Genomic DNA, 18,519 nt, shown 5'->3' on the forward strand with positions numbered 1-18,519 from the left:
GCTGCTCTTGGGAACTTTTTAGTATTTTGGTAACGGACTGGGCTTTGTCACGTGTTTGGTTTCGTTTTGTTTTTCATTGGGAATGTTGGCTTGCTATGAATTACTCCATCCTACCAGAAGCACTTGAGGTCTGTCAGTTTTATTAGTAACTACTTTATTGTTATTGGTATTTTTCTCTCATATATTGTTTTATTTGTTTTATTTCTATTTCCTTGATTATTGTCTTCATTCTGCTTCATTGAGATTTAATTGGCTTTTTCTAATTTCTTGAGATAAAACGTTAGATCATTACTGTTCAGCTTTTATTTCTTTAATGTATGAATTGATGGCTATACATTGCCCTCTAGGTACAGGCCTAGCCATATCGTGCAAGTTTCGGTATATCATATCCTCATTATCATTCAGTTCAAAATATTTTATCATTTCCTTAGTGGTTTATTCTTTTTTCCAATTCTTAATTTTAAGTGCATTGTTTAATATCCAAACAGTTGGGATTTTCTAATTTACCGTTTATTATCAATTTTAAAGTTGATTCCATTGTGAGGAGAGAATAGATTCTATAGTCTAAATGACTTCAGGCTGTCTTCTGAGATGTTGAGCCTTGGATTATGACCTGACACTTAGATGATTTTGGCAAATGTTCCATAAACACAGAAAAAGGAGGTGTGCTCACTCCGTCATGGACCTTCAGTTTCCTGAGTAGGTCACGTGGGTCTATTTCATTAATTATGTTCTTCAGAACTTCTCTAGTCTATTCACAGTTCTGCCTGCACATTCCATTAGCTATTTAGAGCAGTGTATTGAAGTGGACTGTGGATTTGTCTGGTGAGATCCTTTTTTATTCTGTTGATTATTGCTTTGTTCGCTCTGAAGCTAAATTATTGGGTACACATAGCTCGCTGAAACTCCCTGTGAATTGTCTCCTTTACAATTATGACATGACTCTCCGGATACAGAGTAATGCTACTTGCCTGCAAGCCTCCTTCTGCCTGATAATAATAGAGTTACTTCAGCTTTCTTTTGATCTGTGCTAGCAGAGAATACATTTTTCTATTCTTTTATTTAAACTTCCTGCGTGCTTATATTTAAAGTAAATCTCTAATGGGTACCATATAGCTGACATTTTAAAAGATAAACTGTGACAGCCTTAGTCTTCTACTTGGAGTACTTAGTCCATTTTGCATTTATTTAATTACTGGTGTGGTTGGTTTTATAGCCACCCTCCCTTCCCTCCAAATTAAAAGTTTGTGGCAAGCCTGCATTGAAGAAGTCTATTGGCACCATTTTTCCAACAGCATTTGCTCACTTTGAGTCTCTGTGTCACCCTTTAGGTAATTTGCACAATATTTCAAACTTTTTCATTATTATTATATTTGTTATGGTGACCTTTGGTCAGTGATCTGTGATATTACTGTTGCAATTGTTTTAGGGGCACCACAAACCATCTATACTAGTAAAAAAGAAATATGATAGTCAAAAAAATTGACCATCACTTTGGACACCCACCAGCCAATCAGGAGTGAGTATGCAAATTAACCTCATGGCCTCTGTGGAGACTGACAGCACAGAGGAGGCAGCTCCCAGCCCAGCCTGCTTGGCCGTTGCCACAGCGGCCTGGGAGCAGGCAAGCACAGCCGTAGGCAGCACCCAGCATGGCCTCAGCAACCCAGGAGCAGTAAAGCCCAGCCTGCAAGCAGCATCCAGCATGGCCTGCTTGGCAGTCGCCGTGATTTGGAGCAGGCAGGCCCCGCAGAGAGCAGAGAACTATGGGGATTGGGCCTAAGCCGTCAGTAGGACATCCCCTGAGGGCTCCCGGATTGGAGTGGGTGCAGGTCAGGCTGAGAGATACCCCCCAGTGCACGAATTTCATGCATCAGACCTCTAGTGTCCATATAAGATGGCAAACTTAATAAATGTGTGTTCTGACTTCACCACTGACTGAATGTTCCCCCATCTCTTTTCTCCTTGGGCCTCTCTAACCCCTGAGACACAACAATATTGAAATCAGGCCAATTATTATCCCTAAAATGGCCGTTAAGTATTCAGGTGAAAGGAAGAGTTGTACACCTCTCACTTTAAACTGAAATCTAGAAATGTTAAGCTTAGTGAGGAAGGCATGTGGAAAGTCGAGATAGGTCAAAAGCTATGCCTCTCGTTAGTCAAGTTGTGAAAACAAAGGAAAATTTTATAAAGGAAGTTAACAGTGCTACTCCAGTGAACACACAAATGATAAGAGAGCAAAACAGCCTATTGCTGATATGGAGAGAGTTTTAGTGGTCTGGAAAGATCAAACCAGTGACAACATCCCCTTAGGCCAGTGGTAGGCAAACTGCGGCTCACAATGCGGCTCATGAGCCGCAGTTTGCCGCTCTGTTGACTAATGAGTTTGCTGACCACTGACCTAGACTCTCCATTCCAATAATTATAGGCTGTTGTTGTTCCTTGTGATTAAGCCCCTATCCCACTGGTTGGCAAACTCATTAGTCAACAGAGTGGCAAACTGCGGCTCACGAGCCCCATGTGGCTCACGAGCCAGTTTGCCGACCACTGCCTTAAGCCAAAGTAACTATTATAACTATGCTCAGAGATGTAAATGAAAATATATTCATGATAAATGAAATTGTAGGAAACCTCAGGAAACAAATAGAATTTGTGAAAAGAACCAAATGGAAGTTCTAGAGCAGGAAAATATCATAAACTACTGTGTTTTCCCGAAAATAAGACATCCTCCGAAAATAAGACCTACTTATAGGTTTCCTTCTGAGTGAAATATAAGGCATCCCCCCGAAAATAAGGCCCCCTCTAGGGTAAACAGAGATTTGGTCCACTGATTCTGAAAGAAATGGAGTCACAAGAAATTCACCAGTAAATTCAGGAATTGGATTGTTATGATGATGTCCCAGAAGATGATGACATGATTGTCATTGAATAAATGAGTAAATTCTTGATACTGTAGGATTCACAGTTTGTCTGGTTTGTGTTGACAGCTACCATACTACCATACCATATACAGGTAATAAATTTCCTTCATTTTCATTTAACAATAAATGTGTACCGTATTCTTCTTCATGGAAAAAGAAGACATCCCCTGAAAATAAGACGTAGTGCATCTTTGGGAGCAAAAATTAATATAAGACACTGTCTTATTTTCGGGAAAACAGGGTAGCTGAAATAGAAAGATTGACCACATGGGCTTAGACACAGAGTGGAGATGATGAAAGAGTCAGTGAACTTAAAGATAGTCAATTGAAATTCTATGAACTGAAGAAAACCAAAAGGTAAAAAAAAAAAAAAAAAAAAAAAAAAAAAAAAAAAAAAAAGTACAGTGACCCAAGGACATGTGGAACAACATCAGAAGGTCTAGCATAGTTATAATTGGAGTTGTAGAAGGAAAGGAAGTCATGTGAGGAAATAATGGCTGAAATTTCCTAATTTGGGGTCAAAGGGCTAAATGTATATTCAAGAGGTTCAGAAACCCAAGTAAGTTAAATACAAGCAAAATCACAGACAAACTGCTGAAAGCCAAGGTCAAAGAGAGAAATATTAAAAGCAGCATATGAAAACTAGAGGCCCAGAGCATGATATTTGTGCACTGGAAGGGGGAGGGGGGTGCGGTCCCCTCAGCCCAGCCTACACCCTCTGCAATCTGCAACATCCCTCTCACAATCTAGGACCTAAATGGGCAGTTGGACATCCCTCTCATAATCCAGGACTGCTGGCTGCAACCGCTAGCCTGCCTGCCAGCCTGATCACCCCCTACCTACTCCCCTGCTGGCCTGATTGCCCACAACTGCCCTTTCCTTCAGGCCTGGTCACCTTTAACTGCCCTCCCATGCTGGCCATCTTGTGTCCACATGGGGATGGCCATCTTGTGTGTGTTAGAGTGACGATCATTTGCATATTACCTTTTTATTAGATAGCATGCCATATTACAAATGGGGGAACAAGGATTTGAATCCCCATTCACTGCTCATCAGAACCGTGGAACAATACCTTTAATTAACATGCTGGAAAGGCAACTAAAAGTCTCTCCACCCAGAATTTACATCCCGCAAAAGTCTCCTTTAAGAAAGGAAAATAGATTTTCAGATAAAAACACAAACACACAAAAGATAATTTATTGTAAGCAGATCTTCACTATAAGAAACGTTCAAGGAAGTTTTCAGGTTGAAGGAATTTGAAACTAGGTGGAGACTCAAATGCGCATGAAGGAATAAAGAACATTGGAAATGGCTAATAATTGATTAAACATAAAAGGCTATTTTTAAGGCCTATTTTTCTTAATTTACAAAGGATGTTTGGGGATATAACACTGTCCTGTGGGGTTTGTACTATTGATGTAGAACAGGTTAGTATAAAGGACAGGAGGGGGTGAAGTCCCATATGCTTCCTGCATTTTATCTGGAGTGGGTCACTGTTTACTCTAAACAGACTATGGGAAGGTAAGGGTCTGAATTGTAACCCTCAGAAAGAAGAGAAGCAGAGGCCTGGCAAGCATGTGCTGCTCACCCTGGAGCCCGGGGTGGTGAGGGATCTCTCACGGAGGCTCTGGAGTGGCCGGGCTGGGCTGAGTCACTTTCTCAGTGAGAAGGAACATGAGCTCAGAATCAGCGCCTGCCCTGCCCACTGAGAGCTGTGGAATGGCAAGGTCTCGCGAGGAAGACTCGCTCCACAGTCTAAATGATGTCCCGGGGATGCAGGGACTAGTTGGCGAAGCAGAATGTGCCAGGCCACAGGTTGTTACGCTTTGAGGAACCCCCCAAGGAAGACCAAAGGACATCGCTTGAATACTTAAACATTTGGAATCTGTTTTGTAAATGGTGCCGTTTAGCCTTATGTTGTATTGCAAATTGCCTCCCAGGGTTGTGATCAAGCTGGTGGATTTGCCCCGTGCTCATCTTAGAGATGAGAGCGGTGCGGGGAGGGGGGGACGGAGAGGGGGGGGGTGTTACTGGGCAGGGCCCTGGTGCTCGGGAGGTGCTCAGGGTCTCTCCTGGGATTGGTCCCTGGCTGAGCTCTGTGCAGAGAGGGGTCTGCGCGCCTGTGCCAGGGCCAGGCAGCCTGCAGCACACCCCGCCTCCCACCCCCAACCCTCCGGGCTGCGAAGCATTTGCCTACAGACACGTCCTCATTCTCCATCACATATGTTTTTATGAAAGGCTGAGCAGGAGGAATTTGCGATGAATAATTCATGTGTAATTGTTTTCAAAATATTCAAAATATAAAGTCGCTTTTCTTTAAAAAAAAAATCTTTATTGATGAAAGTATTACAGATGTCCCCTTTTCCCCCGTTAACCCCTCCTGCCCCCTACCCCCGTCCCAGGCTTTTCCACACATTAGTGTCTGTGTGCATGGGTTATGCATGTATGTTCTATGAAGTTATTTTTCAAAGAAAGCAATCTGTCCCTTTTGCTGCTTCCACGGGGCCACAGCTGTCTGTCTGTACTCGTGTGCCCTCCGGGACAGGCTCCTCGCAGGGCCGGGCTGGGTGATGTGCAGATGGCATGGAACTGCCAGAATCTCCAGTCACGTGCAGCCTGCCCGAGTCCCCAGGCAGGCCCTGATGGTCTGGAAATCCGGCGCTGCTCCCCACGAGGCTCTGCACTGCAGCTGCACCTGCATCCCCTCCGTCTTCCTTGTCTCTGATCCCGCACCAGGCAGGATTGTTCACACACGCGCGCACACGCACACACATACACACACACACACACAAACACACACACTCTCACACATGCATACACACACACGCATACACACACGCTCACACAAACACGCCCAGCCAACTCCAGGGCTTGATCAGCTGGGCAGTACAGATACAAGGAGCCGCTGTCTGTTGTAGTCAGTTTATTACTGACGTACACAGCCTAAGGTGCCAGCTCCTTGCGCCCTAGGCCCGCACACCAGAAAGGATGTCACCAAAACAGGAGTTGACACCCGCCCTGCAGGTTGCAGGTCCCCCGTGGAGTGCAGTTGATAAGAAAATGTAACTGGGGCAAGTGCCTTGAACTCTCTAAGCCTCGGTTTCCACATCTTTAGAATGCGGTTAGTAAGAGTGACTTTCTCAAAGTTTATTATAAGTATTAACTGAGACTTAAACATACCCGTGAGGAGCTTAGCACAATGCCTGGCACTTACCATTGCTACATGATGATGATGGTGTTTGTGATGATGATGATGGTGATGGTTATGATGATGGTGACGATGATGATAATGATGGTGATAAAGATGGTGAAGATGATGATGGTGATGGTGATAGTGATGGTTATGATGATAATGGTGATGATAGTGATGTTTATGATGGTGGTGATGATGATGGTTATGGTTATAGTGTGATGGTGAGGGTGATATTTATGAAGGTGATGGTGATGATGGTGACGATGATGATGATGGTTATGATAACATAATGATGATGGTGATAATTATGATGGTGATAGTAATGGTAATGATGATGGTGATGATAATGTTGATGGTGATGATGAAGATGGTAATGGTGGTGATGATGATGATAATGGTGATGGTGATGATGAAGATGGTAATGGTGGTGATGATGATGATAATGGTGATAGTGATGATGGTAATGGTGGTGATGATGGTGATGATAATGGTGATAGTGATGATGGTGATGAAGATGGTAATGGTGGTGATGATGGTGTTGATGGTGATGAAGATCGTAATGGTGGTGGTGATGGTGGTGATGATGGTGGTAGTGATGATGATGGAGATGATGAAGTGTCCTATCTCACTTCATCCTCCTGTTTCCTTTCCCCATTTAGCTTTCTCCCCTGAACGCAGTGTAGTGCTGAGCCTGCTATGCCTCTGCTCTCTGGCTTGCTCTGGCTTCCTGTGCCATCAGACCCCTGACATTTGTCATCAGCTGGTCTGTGTGTCCCCAGGCTCCAAAACACACTTTCTTCAAAACCTGTCTCTAGACATGGCTCTCCCAGACAGCCTTCCTCCATATGCCATGCATGGGATGGGGTGGGGGTCATGTGATTCTATGTTTTTTTTTTTCAGAAGAAAAGCTGTGTTTTCTCATGTAAGTTGTAAATACTTTGAGAGTAGCAGGGATGGTGCCTTCTGTCCCGCCTGTCTCCTCCCGCATCATTTCTGGGGTCTCACCTCCAGGCAGGGAGTCTGTCTGGGTTGATGACTGGCCGTTGACAAAAGGGTGCCGTCAACATCTGTCCCTTGAACAGCCCATCCCATCTCCTGGGGCAGTGTCGTCTGGATAATTGCTCCCCCCCACACACACACAAACACGTACACACACACACACACACCTACACACACACACACCTACACACACACACACACACACATACACACACAAACACCAACACACACACACAGACACACATACACATCTACACACACACACATGCACGCAGGACGGAAACTGTAAGCAGTCGGTGTGTGTGGTGAGTGAAGGACCCTGGATAACGTTCAGTGAGTGGCGTGTCTCAGAGAGAAAGACAGTGCCGCGGGTGCCCCCCAGACGTAGCTTGCCGTGTGAACTGTCGGTAATGATGGAACTTTAATCAGAATTTTAGTCTTTGCTCCACAGACTGCCGTGCTTTGCTTTGTTCACGTTCCCCGGGCACATGAGGCTGAAAGCCGTTGCGGGCACAGCATGTGTGTGTGAGCTCAGTACTCGGATGCCCGGCCCTGAGGAGGTCTGCGGGGCTGCCCGCAGCCTGAGTGCCCTGCAGTCCGAGCCCATGCTGGGCCCCGCTGGCTCCTTGTTCGCTCACTGGCACAGCAAGGAAACCGGGGGCAGGGCCAGGGACCCAGCAGGAGCCTGTGGGTGGGCGGACAAGTACTGATTGCAGGCTGGAGCCCGGGGCTGCAGGGCTGCTGGCTCAGCCGGGACCCCCAACCACATAAGCATCTCCCCCTCCCCGGCTCCCCATCAGGTGCTGGAAAATCACGGGCTGCCCATGGATGATGACCAGTACGCTCAGCTGAAGGCAGCCATCGGCTATAAGAAAGAAGGGATGAACTACCAGGATCTCGCAGCGGGATTTGAAGGTAGCTCATCGCCAAGGGCAAACCCTGCCGGCGCGTCTCCCCAGGGGCACCCCAGTCTTTCTGAGCCTTGAGGAGCGCCCCCGCGGCGGGGCTGGGCGGGGCGAGCGAGGCTGGAGCAGGCACTTGGCTCACTTTTATCTGACGGCTCGGTCTTCTTGCTTTCGTAGTTACGCTTAGTTGTGATGTAGGATTTTGCCCAGCAGAGCCATCTACAAGCTCAGAGCAAAGTGGTGTGTAAAACTCACTCCAAAGCCCCCGGAGCCTTAAATCACACCCCATGTTCTTTAAGATTTTCCTCCTTGAAAAACTGCTGGATCAGTGGTGGGAACTTCAGCCCACATACTGAAGGGTCATGGGTTCGATTCCCGGTCACGGTCACGAACCTGGGTTGCAGGTTTGAGCCCCCAGTTGAGGTACATGTGGGAGGCAATGATTAATGTGTCTCTCACATCAGTGTTTCTCTCTGTGTCTCTCCTCCCTCCTTCCCCTCTCTAAAAATCAATGGAAGAAATGCCTCTGGTGAGGATTAGCCAAGAAACAAAGCCCAGGTTATCCTAAGTGAAGGGCACGTGGGCCTGGCAGGGCAAGCGGCCTGACCCCCGGCCTCCTGCCCGGGAGGACCAGGGTCTGTGAGACTGACTAGCCCAAGGCCCCCCTCCCCTTCCCAAAGGGCTTTCAGGAAGTTCGTCCTGTGCAACAAGGTCAAGGCCGGAGCCGGGTCCTCCCGTGTGCCCTGCCCTCACCCTGCTCCCCTGGCCGCACGCCTGGCAGACACGGGGTGTGTGCGGCCTCCCCTGGGCCATGTCCTCTGTCCCCTCCTCTCCATGGTGCTGTGCGGGGAGATGAGAGGGACAGCGAGCCCGGCGTAGAAAAGCTGTAGGAATCACGCACACGTGTTGGGGGTGCTCTCCCGTCCCCGTGGCTCTGTCAGAGTGGCGCTGGGCTCCTCACACGGAAACGCAGAGGTGCCCGCCCCCAGCCCTCCATCTGCCGGGCCCAGAGGGACAGCGGCGCCCACGTAGGTAACGGGCAGTGCCAGAAGGAAAAGGAATCACATTTATTTCAGGGAGTGTTTGCAGTGCGCCAGGAGGGAATGGGCCCAGACAGGTCTGTCACTGACCTGCAGTCCCGGAGCAGTGAGTCTGCTACGCAATGGGAACTTGATTGGCAGCTGCCTGCTGCTCCAGGCCTCCTCCCAGTCCGCCTGTTCTTTCCTTCACTTCCCTCTTCCTCCTCCTCCCCCCCTTCTCCTCCTCCTCCTCCTCCCCCTCCTCCTCCTCCTCCCCCCCTCCTCCTCCTCCATCAGTGCCAGTGCTGTCTGTGGCCCACCTGGTTGGTGGGATTGAGGTCGGCCAGAGGTCAGGTTGGGGGTGTGTGCCACGTGGCCAAGCAGCTCGGTAGGCGTTGCCTGCCAGGCGCACCGAACCTGGGGGAGGCCCTGCAGGCCCGGGGGAGCGGGCAGAGCCAGGGTCCCTCCTGGGTCACAGGATGCCGTGAGTTCGCCGCGAGTTCCGGGCGCACTGCCCGCGTCAGCCACAGACGTGTCCGTGGGGGCGGGGGCGGGGGCGGGGGCGGGCAGCGTTCCACCTGCAGAACCACGTCCCGGCTCACAGCCTCCAGCCGGCCGCACCCGGTCCCCCTGATGGCGGTGGGTTCCCGAGAGCGTCCCGCTGCCGTCCCGGTTTCAGCTCAGCGGGCACGGTGCAGTAACCAAGCAGCTGGCTCTGGCGCCGGCGGGCCTGGTGCAGCCGTGCTGTCCATGAGCGCTCAGCCCGGGGACTGGCCCCTGAGCTCCATCTCCTCACCCTGAAGCACAGCAGTAGCCTCCTCCCAGCAGCTGGGCACAGGAGACCCGCCTCGGGGCTGGAAGGGCCACGCGCAGGATTGAGCAGGGTCCTCGGCAGGAATGGCCGTTGAGTTAGTGAATGAGGCCCAGGCTCCCCCTCAGGACGGTGTCCGGGAGCCGAGGACAGGACAGCGGGCCCAGCAGGTCCTGCGGTCACTGCAGGCCGATCCCAGTGGCGGGGCTTGCGGCCTCGGCGGGAGGGTCCGTGCTGGCGCAGAGGCGGGAGGCGGCCCCGGACACGGCCTCCCACCCCCGCGATCGTTGCAGGAGCTAAAGCGAACGGATCGCCAGGGACTGCGCCTCCGACCCCAGTTCTCTCGAAAAGCAGCCTGGCCAGCGGCTTCGTGACCGCCGAGGAGTGCCTGCAGCAGCTGCCCCAGCGCCTGAGGGAGAACTTCCCGGTGAGCGGCCCGCTCCCGCCTGCCTCAGCGGGGGCCCCCTCCCCGGCCACTCTGCCGCCTGGGCTGTGACCCCAAAGCCCGTCCTGTCCGGCTCCTCCCGGGACCCAGCACCCCTCCACCTCCTGGGAGGAGCTGCGTCCCCTCGCCTCCCTGCGGCTCTCCCCTGAGGTCCTCATGCCCAATGGCCCTGGGCCTCACTGTGGGGGGATGAGGCAGGGTATTGGGGTCACTGTGGGGGATGGGGCGGTATTGAGGTCACTGTAGGGGGATGGGGCGGTATTGGGGTCACTGTGGGGTGAGGGGGGCGTATTGGGGTCACTGTGGGGGGATGGGGCAGGGTGGTATTGGGGTCACTGTGGGGTGATGGGGCAGGGCGGTATTGGGGTCACTGGGGGGTGATGGGGCAGGGCGGTATTGGGGTCACTGTGGGGTGAGGGGGCGGTATTGGGGTCACTGTGGGGTGAGGGGGCAGGGCGGTATTGAGGTCACTGTGGGGTGAGAGGGGCAGTGTTGGGGTCACTGTGGGGTGATGGGGCAGGGCGGTATTGGGGTCACTGTAGGGTGAGGGGGGCGGTATTGGGGTCACTCTGGGGTGATGGGGCAGGGCGGTATTGGGGTCACTGTGGGGGAATGGGGGGGCGGTCCCGGGCCGTGGAGCAGGAAGGGTCTGACGGACGGATGGACGGGCGGGCGCTCTGTTGCAGAACCTGTTCGCCGCCTTCTTCCGCATGGACACCAACAGGGACGGCATCGTCAGCATGCAGGACCTGCACCGGCTGCTGGAGCACCTGCTCTTCAACCTCAGAGACGAGCAGTTCGAGCGCCTCGTGGCCCTCCTGGGCCTGCGGCTCAGCGTCACGTTGAATTTCCGGGAATTCCGGAGTCTGTTTGAGGAGACGCCACCCACAACAGACGACCCGCCTCAACGGCTCATCAAGTAAGGACACGGCGCAGTTTGGCGTCACCCCGTCTGCCGCCTTCCCAACACCCTGCCCGCCCCTCCGCTGCCCACCGGGCACAAGAGGGCAGCCGCCGCCGAGCCACCCTTCCACCCTCTTCTTAACAAGTACACCCCAAAGAGTGGCGTTCGGGGCCGGACGCCTGGTCAGGCAGGCGCAGAGTGGAAGAACCCGATGGACCGAGCTCTCTGTCACTGCCGCGCTCTGACGGAGCAGTGGGTCTGACCGCCTGACGCCGCCCGCCCTGGTGCGTGTGCATTGGAGGCGGTGGAGCCGGCCTGGGCCGCAGCACGGAGGCAGGACGCGGGCGTGAGGGCTCCTCTGGCGCCGGGAGATCCAGAGCTGCTGCTCCGCCCCTCCGTTTGGGGAGGGAATTTCGGTCTTAGGCCCCGGTTTGGGCACCAGGAGAGCTGGGCTGGCCCTGGCTCGGGGCCTGGAGCGTAAAAACAGACTAACAGGGCTCCCTCACCTTCCTTGAGCTGCAGGGGCCACCTGCCAGGGCCTTTCCTTGCCCGTCCACACACAGTCCCGGAGCTGGGGCGCCCTGGGCCCTGAGCGGGTGCGGGAGGAAAAGCACTGCACTCACCACCAGCCTCCAGGCTGGGCTTCTCGTGTCCTCGGGGTTAGGTCTGTGCTCTGGCCAGAGCTGCTCCTGTCCTCATGGAGGAGGCAGGTGTCTCCTCCTCCACCACCAGAGCTTGCTCTCCTGGGATGCTGCTCCCGAGACCCCCCCCCCCCGGGAGCCACGCCCTGGCGCCCCTCCGTCCATCCTTCCCTGCCCAGTCGCTGGAGTGACGGGACCCGCTCCTCCTGTGTGCAGTCCGTTTCCCGCCGTCCGTGGAGCTCCTGGGCAGAGGGCTCGGTTCATGCTGCTCGTCACGCTGGCCGAGGCCTGAGGCTTGCCGTGTCTGTGACGAGGGCCTGGCTGACGGGAAGCCTGGCTCTGAGGTCAGGACCCAAAGACCCGGCTAAGGAGGGCAGCGCGTAGCTTCAGGAGAGGCTGGAGAGAGGAGAGCAGCGTGTAAAATGGAGAAAGGAGGAAGGAATGAGAAGTCAGAGGGTCCTGGCTGGAGCTTGGTCACTAAGACAGCCAAAGCCATGGCCTAGCAGAGGCCTTGGCATGGGGGACGCTGTTTGCACAGGCGCTGAGATGGGGAGGGAGGGAGTGTGGATGCGCTGACCTCGCCGCCCAGGGTCTCCCCGAGAGCACTTGGGGGAGTCCAGGTGAGGCCCTGGGTGCAGGTGGGGTTAAGGAAGAGCCTCAAGGCGAAGGCCGGCGAATGGGCATCATTTGGGACATGAGAAGGCAGCAGAGACCCGCCCGCTGCCAGCGCCTCTGGCGGGCAGGTGAGGGGGCAGCTGCTGGCCTTGGAATTCCGTGGTGAGGCTGGTGGCAGTTGGGGAGAGATGGAGCAGAAAAGCAGGTGAGCGCACAGGCCTGGGGTCCGGGCGGGTGGGTACCAGCGTTGAGGAGGCCGTGGGCCGTGCGAGGGGATGGCCTGTGGGAGAGTAAATGAATCGGTAGAAGGAGAGAGAAGGTCAGGGGCGGGGGCAGGAGGGGGAATCACGCCGACAAGGCCAGGCCGGGCGTGTTCCCGCCAGGGCCACTCGGAGGGCCCGCATCGCGAAGGCCGGCGGGGAGATGGGAAGGTGTCACATGCAGCAGGGAGGTCAGCGGAGGCCCAGACTGGGCATGATGGACGTGCTTCAAGACGGGCGCAGGGTCTCCCCCCAGAGGGTGCCTCCGTGTTCCCCCGTGCCCGCCGGCTCCCACTGGGCCGTCTCGGCAGTGACCAGGCGCAGGGAGAGCCCCTCGTCCCAGCTGGGCCTCCGCGCCCGCCCGCGGAGCAAAGGAAGGCTGTTCGCCTGCCGGACCGGGGGTCGTCTCCGGAAGTCACGGAGGACCTTCCGTGTGGACAGCGACAGCGCAGAGCGGGCTTCCGGCCTGGTGGTCCCGGAGCTGGCCCATCGCACGGGAGTGTGGGCACCAGTGTCCTGGAAGGCACCAGAACGAGGACTTTTCACCCCACCCCGGGGAGGAGCAGGATTACTGCTGAGTTTGTGGGTGCTCGTCGCGGTGACTGGCTCCGCCTGCTCTGCGTGTGTGCGGGCAGTGGACGTGCCCGCAGCACCGTCGGGCAGGCGGGAGCCCTGGCTCCACTCCCGGGCCCAGGCCCCTGCAGTCCCGGGAGCTGCTGCCCGTCACATCATGGGGATGAACTGCTATGGACCAGCTCCTGAGGGCAGCGCCACCCACAGGCTGAGGGTGAGGGTGCAGCGGATCTCCCCTGGGAGGAGTGACTGGAAGGGGACCCGGAGGAGGTGGTTCGGGTACAAAGGAGAAGGTGCTGAGCAGGCTGGGCTGGTGGGGATGCCGTGGAATCACGTCTCTTCCGTCGTGCCCTGTCCGGGCCTCTGCCTGCGCCGTTCCCGCAGCTCCCACCCCACACCGCAGCCTCTGCAGCGGGGACAGCGCCCAGCGCTGCGGTGCCAGCCCGGACGAACTCTGCGGGCCAAGCCCTGCCCCCCTCACACACACCCCCTCCCCCCGGCGTGGGGTTCAGTGTCACCATCCCGGTACCTGTGCTCCCGGCCTGCGTCCCAGGCAGAGGGTCACAGTCACAGCAGCGCTGTGAGGGTCACACAGACCTCCGTCCCGCAGCGGGGCCCCGCATTGCTGCGTGTTCTCACCTGGGAACATGTGGGTGTTTGCGTCCTGCCTGGTTGTCCGGGGCCTCCTAGAGACAGTCACGGACGGGCTCCACGGGCCTCGGTCGGCCCCGGTCAGGGAACTGCCCGTGGGGGCTGCAGGGAAAACGCTGCCATGCAGACCTGGGCATCGGGGGCGCAGGTCCCCAAGTGGGCCGGGCCCCTCCCGGGAGGTCTGAGGGCGTGACAGCCTCACACTCCCCTACCTGGTCTGGGGGAGTAAGAATCCAGGCACCGCCTTCCTCCAGCCTCAGCCTTCGCTGCGCCTCACTGTGGCATCACTGAAGCAGGAGCACAGGCCCTTTTTAGTTAGTTATTTTTTATTCTTTTAATAATTCAGAGAGGGCAGGAGAGGAGGGAAACAGGAACATCAGCCCCGCACGTGCCCTGCCCTGGAATCAAACCACGACCTCCTGGGTCACAGGTGCTTCCTGGGTCACAGGTCCCTCCTGGGTCACGGGTCCCTCCTGGGTCACAAGTCCTTCCTGGGTCACAGGTCCCTCCTGGGTCACTGGTCCCTCCTGGGTCACGGGTCCCTCCTGGGTCACAAGTCCTTCCTGGGTCACAGGCCCCTTCTGGGTCACTGGTCCCTCCTGGGTCACTGGTCCCTCCTGGGTCACTGGTCCCTCCTGGGTCACAGGTCCTCCTGGGTCACAGGTCCCTCCTGGGTCACTGGTCCCTCCTGGGTCACTGGTCCCTCCTGGGTCACAGGTCCCTCCTGGGTCACTGGTCCCTCCTGGGTCACTGGTCCCTCCTGGGTCACAGGTCCCTCCTGGGTCACAGGCCCCTTCTGGGTCACTGGTTCCTCCTGGGTCACTGGTCCCTCCTGGGTCACAGGTCCTCCTGGGTCACTGGTCCCTCCTGGGTCACTGGTCCCTCCTGGGTCACAGGTCCTCCTGGGTCACTGGTCCCTCCTGGGTCACGGGTCCCTCCTGGGTCACAGGTCCCTCCTGGGTCACAGGTCGACGCTCAACCAGGAGCCAGGCCCGTCGGGCCACAGGCTCTTTCCTCGGCTCACGTCGCCCAGGGCACAGATCAGCAGCCTCAGCCTTGCTTTGCGCCTGCGCTGAGGCCGGAGTCTGAGCCGCTGCCCAGCCTCCCCTATCGTTGCCTCGGTCCGAACTGTCAGGGCAGCGCGTGACCCAGAAGGAAAGCTTTGAGCTGCTTTCTTCCGCGGACACCGGTGTGTCGCTGTCTCTCCCTGGGAGGACAGAGGAGCTGTCTGCTGTGTGAGCCGCAGAGAAAGTGTAATCGCACTTATCTGGAAATAAACCACGTTTAGTAAGACCTCCCTGACACACAGCTGGGAACTAATTAGACCAGGTGCGGACCAGGACTCTAACGGGGTCTCTGAACCGGGGGGAGGGGACCCCTCAGGAGATAAATGTGCCCGTTACATGTAAACACAGCTACTTACTGACTTATTTTTCTTTTAAGACAAAAGGAGAAGGTCACAGATTCAGAACTAGCTTGCGAGCAGGCTCACCAGTACCTTGTCACCAAAGCAAAGAACAGGTGGAAAGACCTGTCTAAGGTAAGAGCACCATCTTTTCCCGGGAGGAAAGGAAATCTCTCTCAGGGTCCGAGAGCACTGGGTGATTGCACCCCCATGCCATGGGACCGTGTAGTCTGAAATGCTTTCAGGTCAGACGCTCACACTCACAGTCAGTCGCGGCGTGGAAAGGTCAGTGGCTGTGGGCGTCACAGGGCCGGAATTCTGGCGTGAATTACAAACTGCAGTGACACGTGAGGCGTCATGCTCTTTCCTGCGGGTGAGCCTGTGTTTGTACAGCAGCCCCTCCTGTGCTGCCCAGGTGGTGGGAAGCCGGTTGAGGGTGAGAGCCCTCCTTGAGTCAGATGGGAAACACAGCGCCCCCTGCAGGCCGCAGACCGAGTGCCCACCCATGGCCTCACTTGGAAAGTACCCTTAAAACTGCTGGGCAGCCGAAACCGGTTTGGCTCAGTGGATAGAGCGTCAGCCTGCGGACTGAAAGGTCCCGGGTTCGATTCCGGTCAAGGGCATGTACCTTGGTTGCGGGCACATCCCCAGTAAGGAGTGTGCAGGATGCAGCTGATTGATGGTTCTCTCTCATCGATGTTTCTAACTCTCCGTCCTTCTCTCTCTTCCTCTCTGTAAAAAAATTAATAAAAATATGTATTTTAAAACTGCTGGGCAGTCTCTCTCGAAGCATGTCCCCACTTTGTTTCATTTGGTCATTTCCCCCTGTGTCTTGGCCTATGAGGGTGGCTCTGTGAAGTCCTTCTGAGTTCCTGGGCTCCCTGTCCCCTCTCTCCATCCCCTCTCCCCCTTCCTAGCCCCCTCTCTTCAGTCCCCTCGCCTTAGTCCCCTCTCTCTAGTTCCCTCTCCCCTGTCCTCTGTCCCTAGACCCCTCTCCCTAGTCCCCTCTCCCGAGCCCCCTGTCAACCAGATTGCCCCTAACTGCCCTCCCCTGCAGGCCTGGTCACCCCTAACTGCCCTCCCTTGCAGGCGTGGTCCCTCCCAACTGTCCTCCCCTGGGCCATCTTGTGGCAGCCATCTTGTGTCCACATGGGGGCAGCCATCTTGTGTGTTGGAGTGATGATCAATTTGCATATTACTCTTTTATTAGATAGGATGTGCACATCTATGTCTTACAATGTACATATGGTGTTTCCCCGAAAATAAGACATCCTCCGAAAATAAGACCTACTTATAGGTTTCCTTTTGAGTGAAATATAAGGCATCCCCCCAAAATAAGGCCCCCCTAGGCTAAACATGAGAGATTTGGTCCACTGATTCTGAAAGAAATGGAGTCATAAGAAATTCACCAGGAAATTCAGGAATTGGATTGTTATGATGATGTTCCAGAAGATGATGACATGATTGTCATTGAATAAATGAGTAAATTCTTGATACTGTAGGATTCACAGTTTGTCTGGTTTGTGTTAACAACTACCATACTACCGTACCGTATACAGGTAATAAATTTCCTTTTTCATTTAACAATAAATGTGTACCGTATTCTTCTTCATGGAAAAATAAGGCATCCCCTGAAAATAAGACGTAGTGCATTTTTGGGAGCAAAAATTAATATAAGACACTGTCTTATTTTCGGAGACACAGGGTAGTAGTAATGTATATGTATCCTTAAATGCGTTTAAGTCGTCACGATGCCCTGCAAATCATGTCCCCGTGTAACCAGCGCCCGGATGGAGGAAGAGAAGGTTGCCAGGCTCCCTCTCCCTGTGCGGGGCCGGGCAGCACCTGCTCTGGCTTTGTGGCCACGGCCTTCAGTGACCACGTGGCCCCGGCGCCCTCCATTGCTGTGTCTGTCCCTCCAGCGCATGTGGCAGTGTCCCCTGCACTCAATGAGCATTTGTGGTGACTAATGGGACGGCGGCTTTCGCCTTACTCGTCGGGCGGGCTGCTTCCTGTGATGTGTGCGCCTTTGTGCGGTGCTCACACCGGCTGCCCGCCCCCTTACCCCCGCCAGCCGGAGCCCTCGCTGTGGATGGGCGGCCAGTCTTTCGTGGGGCCACGTGGGGCACGTGCCTCTCCCAGTCCGTGCTCTGCCTGCACGCTGTGAGGGCTGTCTGGTGAAATGGAGTGCCTTTCCATGCAGTGAGGTGTTCTGACCTCACTGGTCTTGTTGAAGAAGCCAGCACGGTGTCCGCCTTCCCTCCTGGGCGCTTAGCACTTCCACGCTCGGGGCCGGCAGTGGGCTCCTGCCCTGCGTGTCATGAGGCAGGGCCGGCTCCCTGCTGCCACACGCGATCAGCCCTCCTTGCTCCATTCTCTGTAAAGCCCACCCGCCCTGCCTCGAGGCCCTGGCAGCGTTCTGTCCTGGTCCATGGGTCCGGGCTCCAATGCCGCCGCCTCAGAGACACCATCCTGGTCAGCGGGCGGCCAGCCCCGGCCGGCCCTCGCCCTCCAGGGGTTTCTGAGTCCCTTTGTCAGGTTCCACCAAGAAAGCAGTGCCTGCAGGGCGTTTGCTGTTTGGCCTCCTCAGTCCAGGGGGAGTGGGAGGAGCTGTTTCCACCTGCTTTGTATTTTCTAGACTCTCCCCCTCAGGCTGCAGACTCTTCTGTGGAGAAGTTGTGCAGGCATTCGGAAGGTTGTCCCCTAGGACTTCCTATGTTTGATGCTATTTGAAAACGCCATTTTCTAAAATCCACGGTCTGTGTCTGGTACCTAAAACCGGGGCGGTTTCGCCTGTTGACATGGAATCCGGAGTTCTTGCTGAATTCGTTTGTCCTAAGACTTCATTTGTGGGCTCTCCTGTTCCTGCGCATACAGCCAGCTCCCCTGTGAACAATGGTGGGGTGTTGTCTCTGGTCCCAGCGTCATCCTTCATGCCCCTCTTTCTTGCTAACCCGCCCTGACCCCCACGAGATGTGCCCTTGCCGCATTCCTCATCCTGGGGCTCTCGGTCCCTCACCAGGGGCGGGGAGGGGGGGGTTAGCGGGGGGAGGGCCCATGGCTGGTGGTCGGAAGCGGTGTAAGGCAGTGCTGAGTGCTCGGGGTACCTCCTCATCTGGTCTGTGGTCCCCTCAAATCCCCAGTCAGCCCCCAGTCACCCCTCAGGGACATTAAAAT

The 18,519-nt window shown here is 55.0% G+C and overlaps 1 protein-coding gene across 7 annotated transcripts in view; it reads left to right on the forward strand.

Annotated features, from left to right (window-relative positions):
• Nucleotides 1-18,519, forward strand: part of EFCAB6 (EF-hand calcium binding domain 6) — a 105,929-nt gene that overhangs the window by 63,196 nt on the left and 24,214 nt on the right. For all 7 annotated transcript variants that reach the window (XM_084878112.1, XM_084878115.1, XM_084878116.1 and 4 more), the window contains 4 exons: nt 7,914-8,028; nt 10,142-10,275; nt 10,980-11,212; nt 15,381-15,477. In XM_084878112.1, coding sequence (XP_084734238.1) covers nt 7,914-8,028; nt 10,142-10,275; nt 10,980-11,212; nt 15,381-15,477 — 579 coding nt within the window. The remainder of the gene's footprint in view (nt 1-7,913; nt 8,029-10,141; nt 10,276-10,979; nt 11,213-15,380; nt 15,478-18,519) is intronic.

Source organism: Pipistrellus hanaki (assembly GCF_964339955.1).
Source record: "Pipistrellus hanaki genome assembly, chromosome: 3".
Taxonomy (NCBI): Eukaryota; Metazoa; Chordata; class Mammalia; order Chiroptera; family Vespertilionidae; genus Pipistrellus; species Pipistrellus hanaki.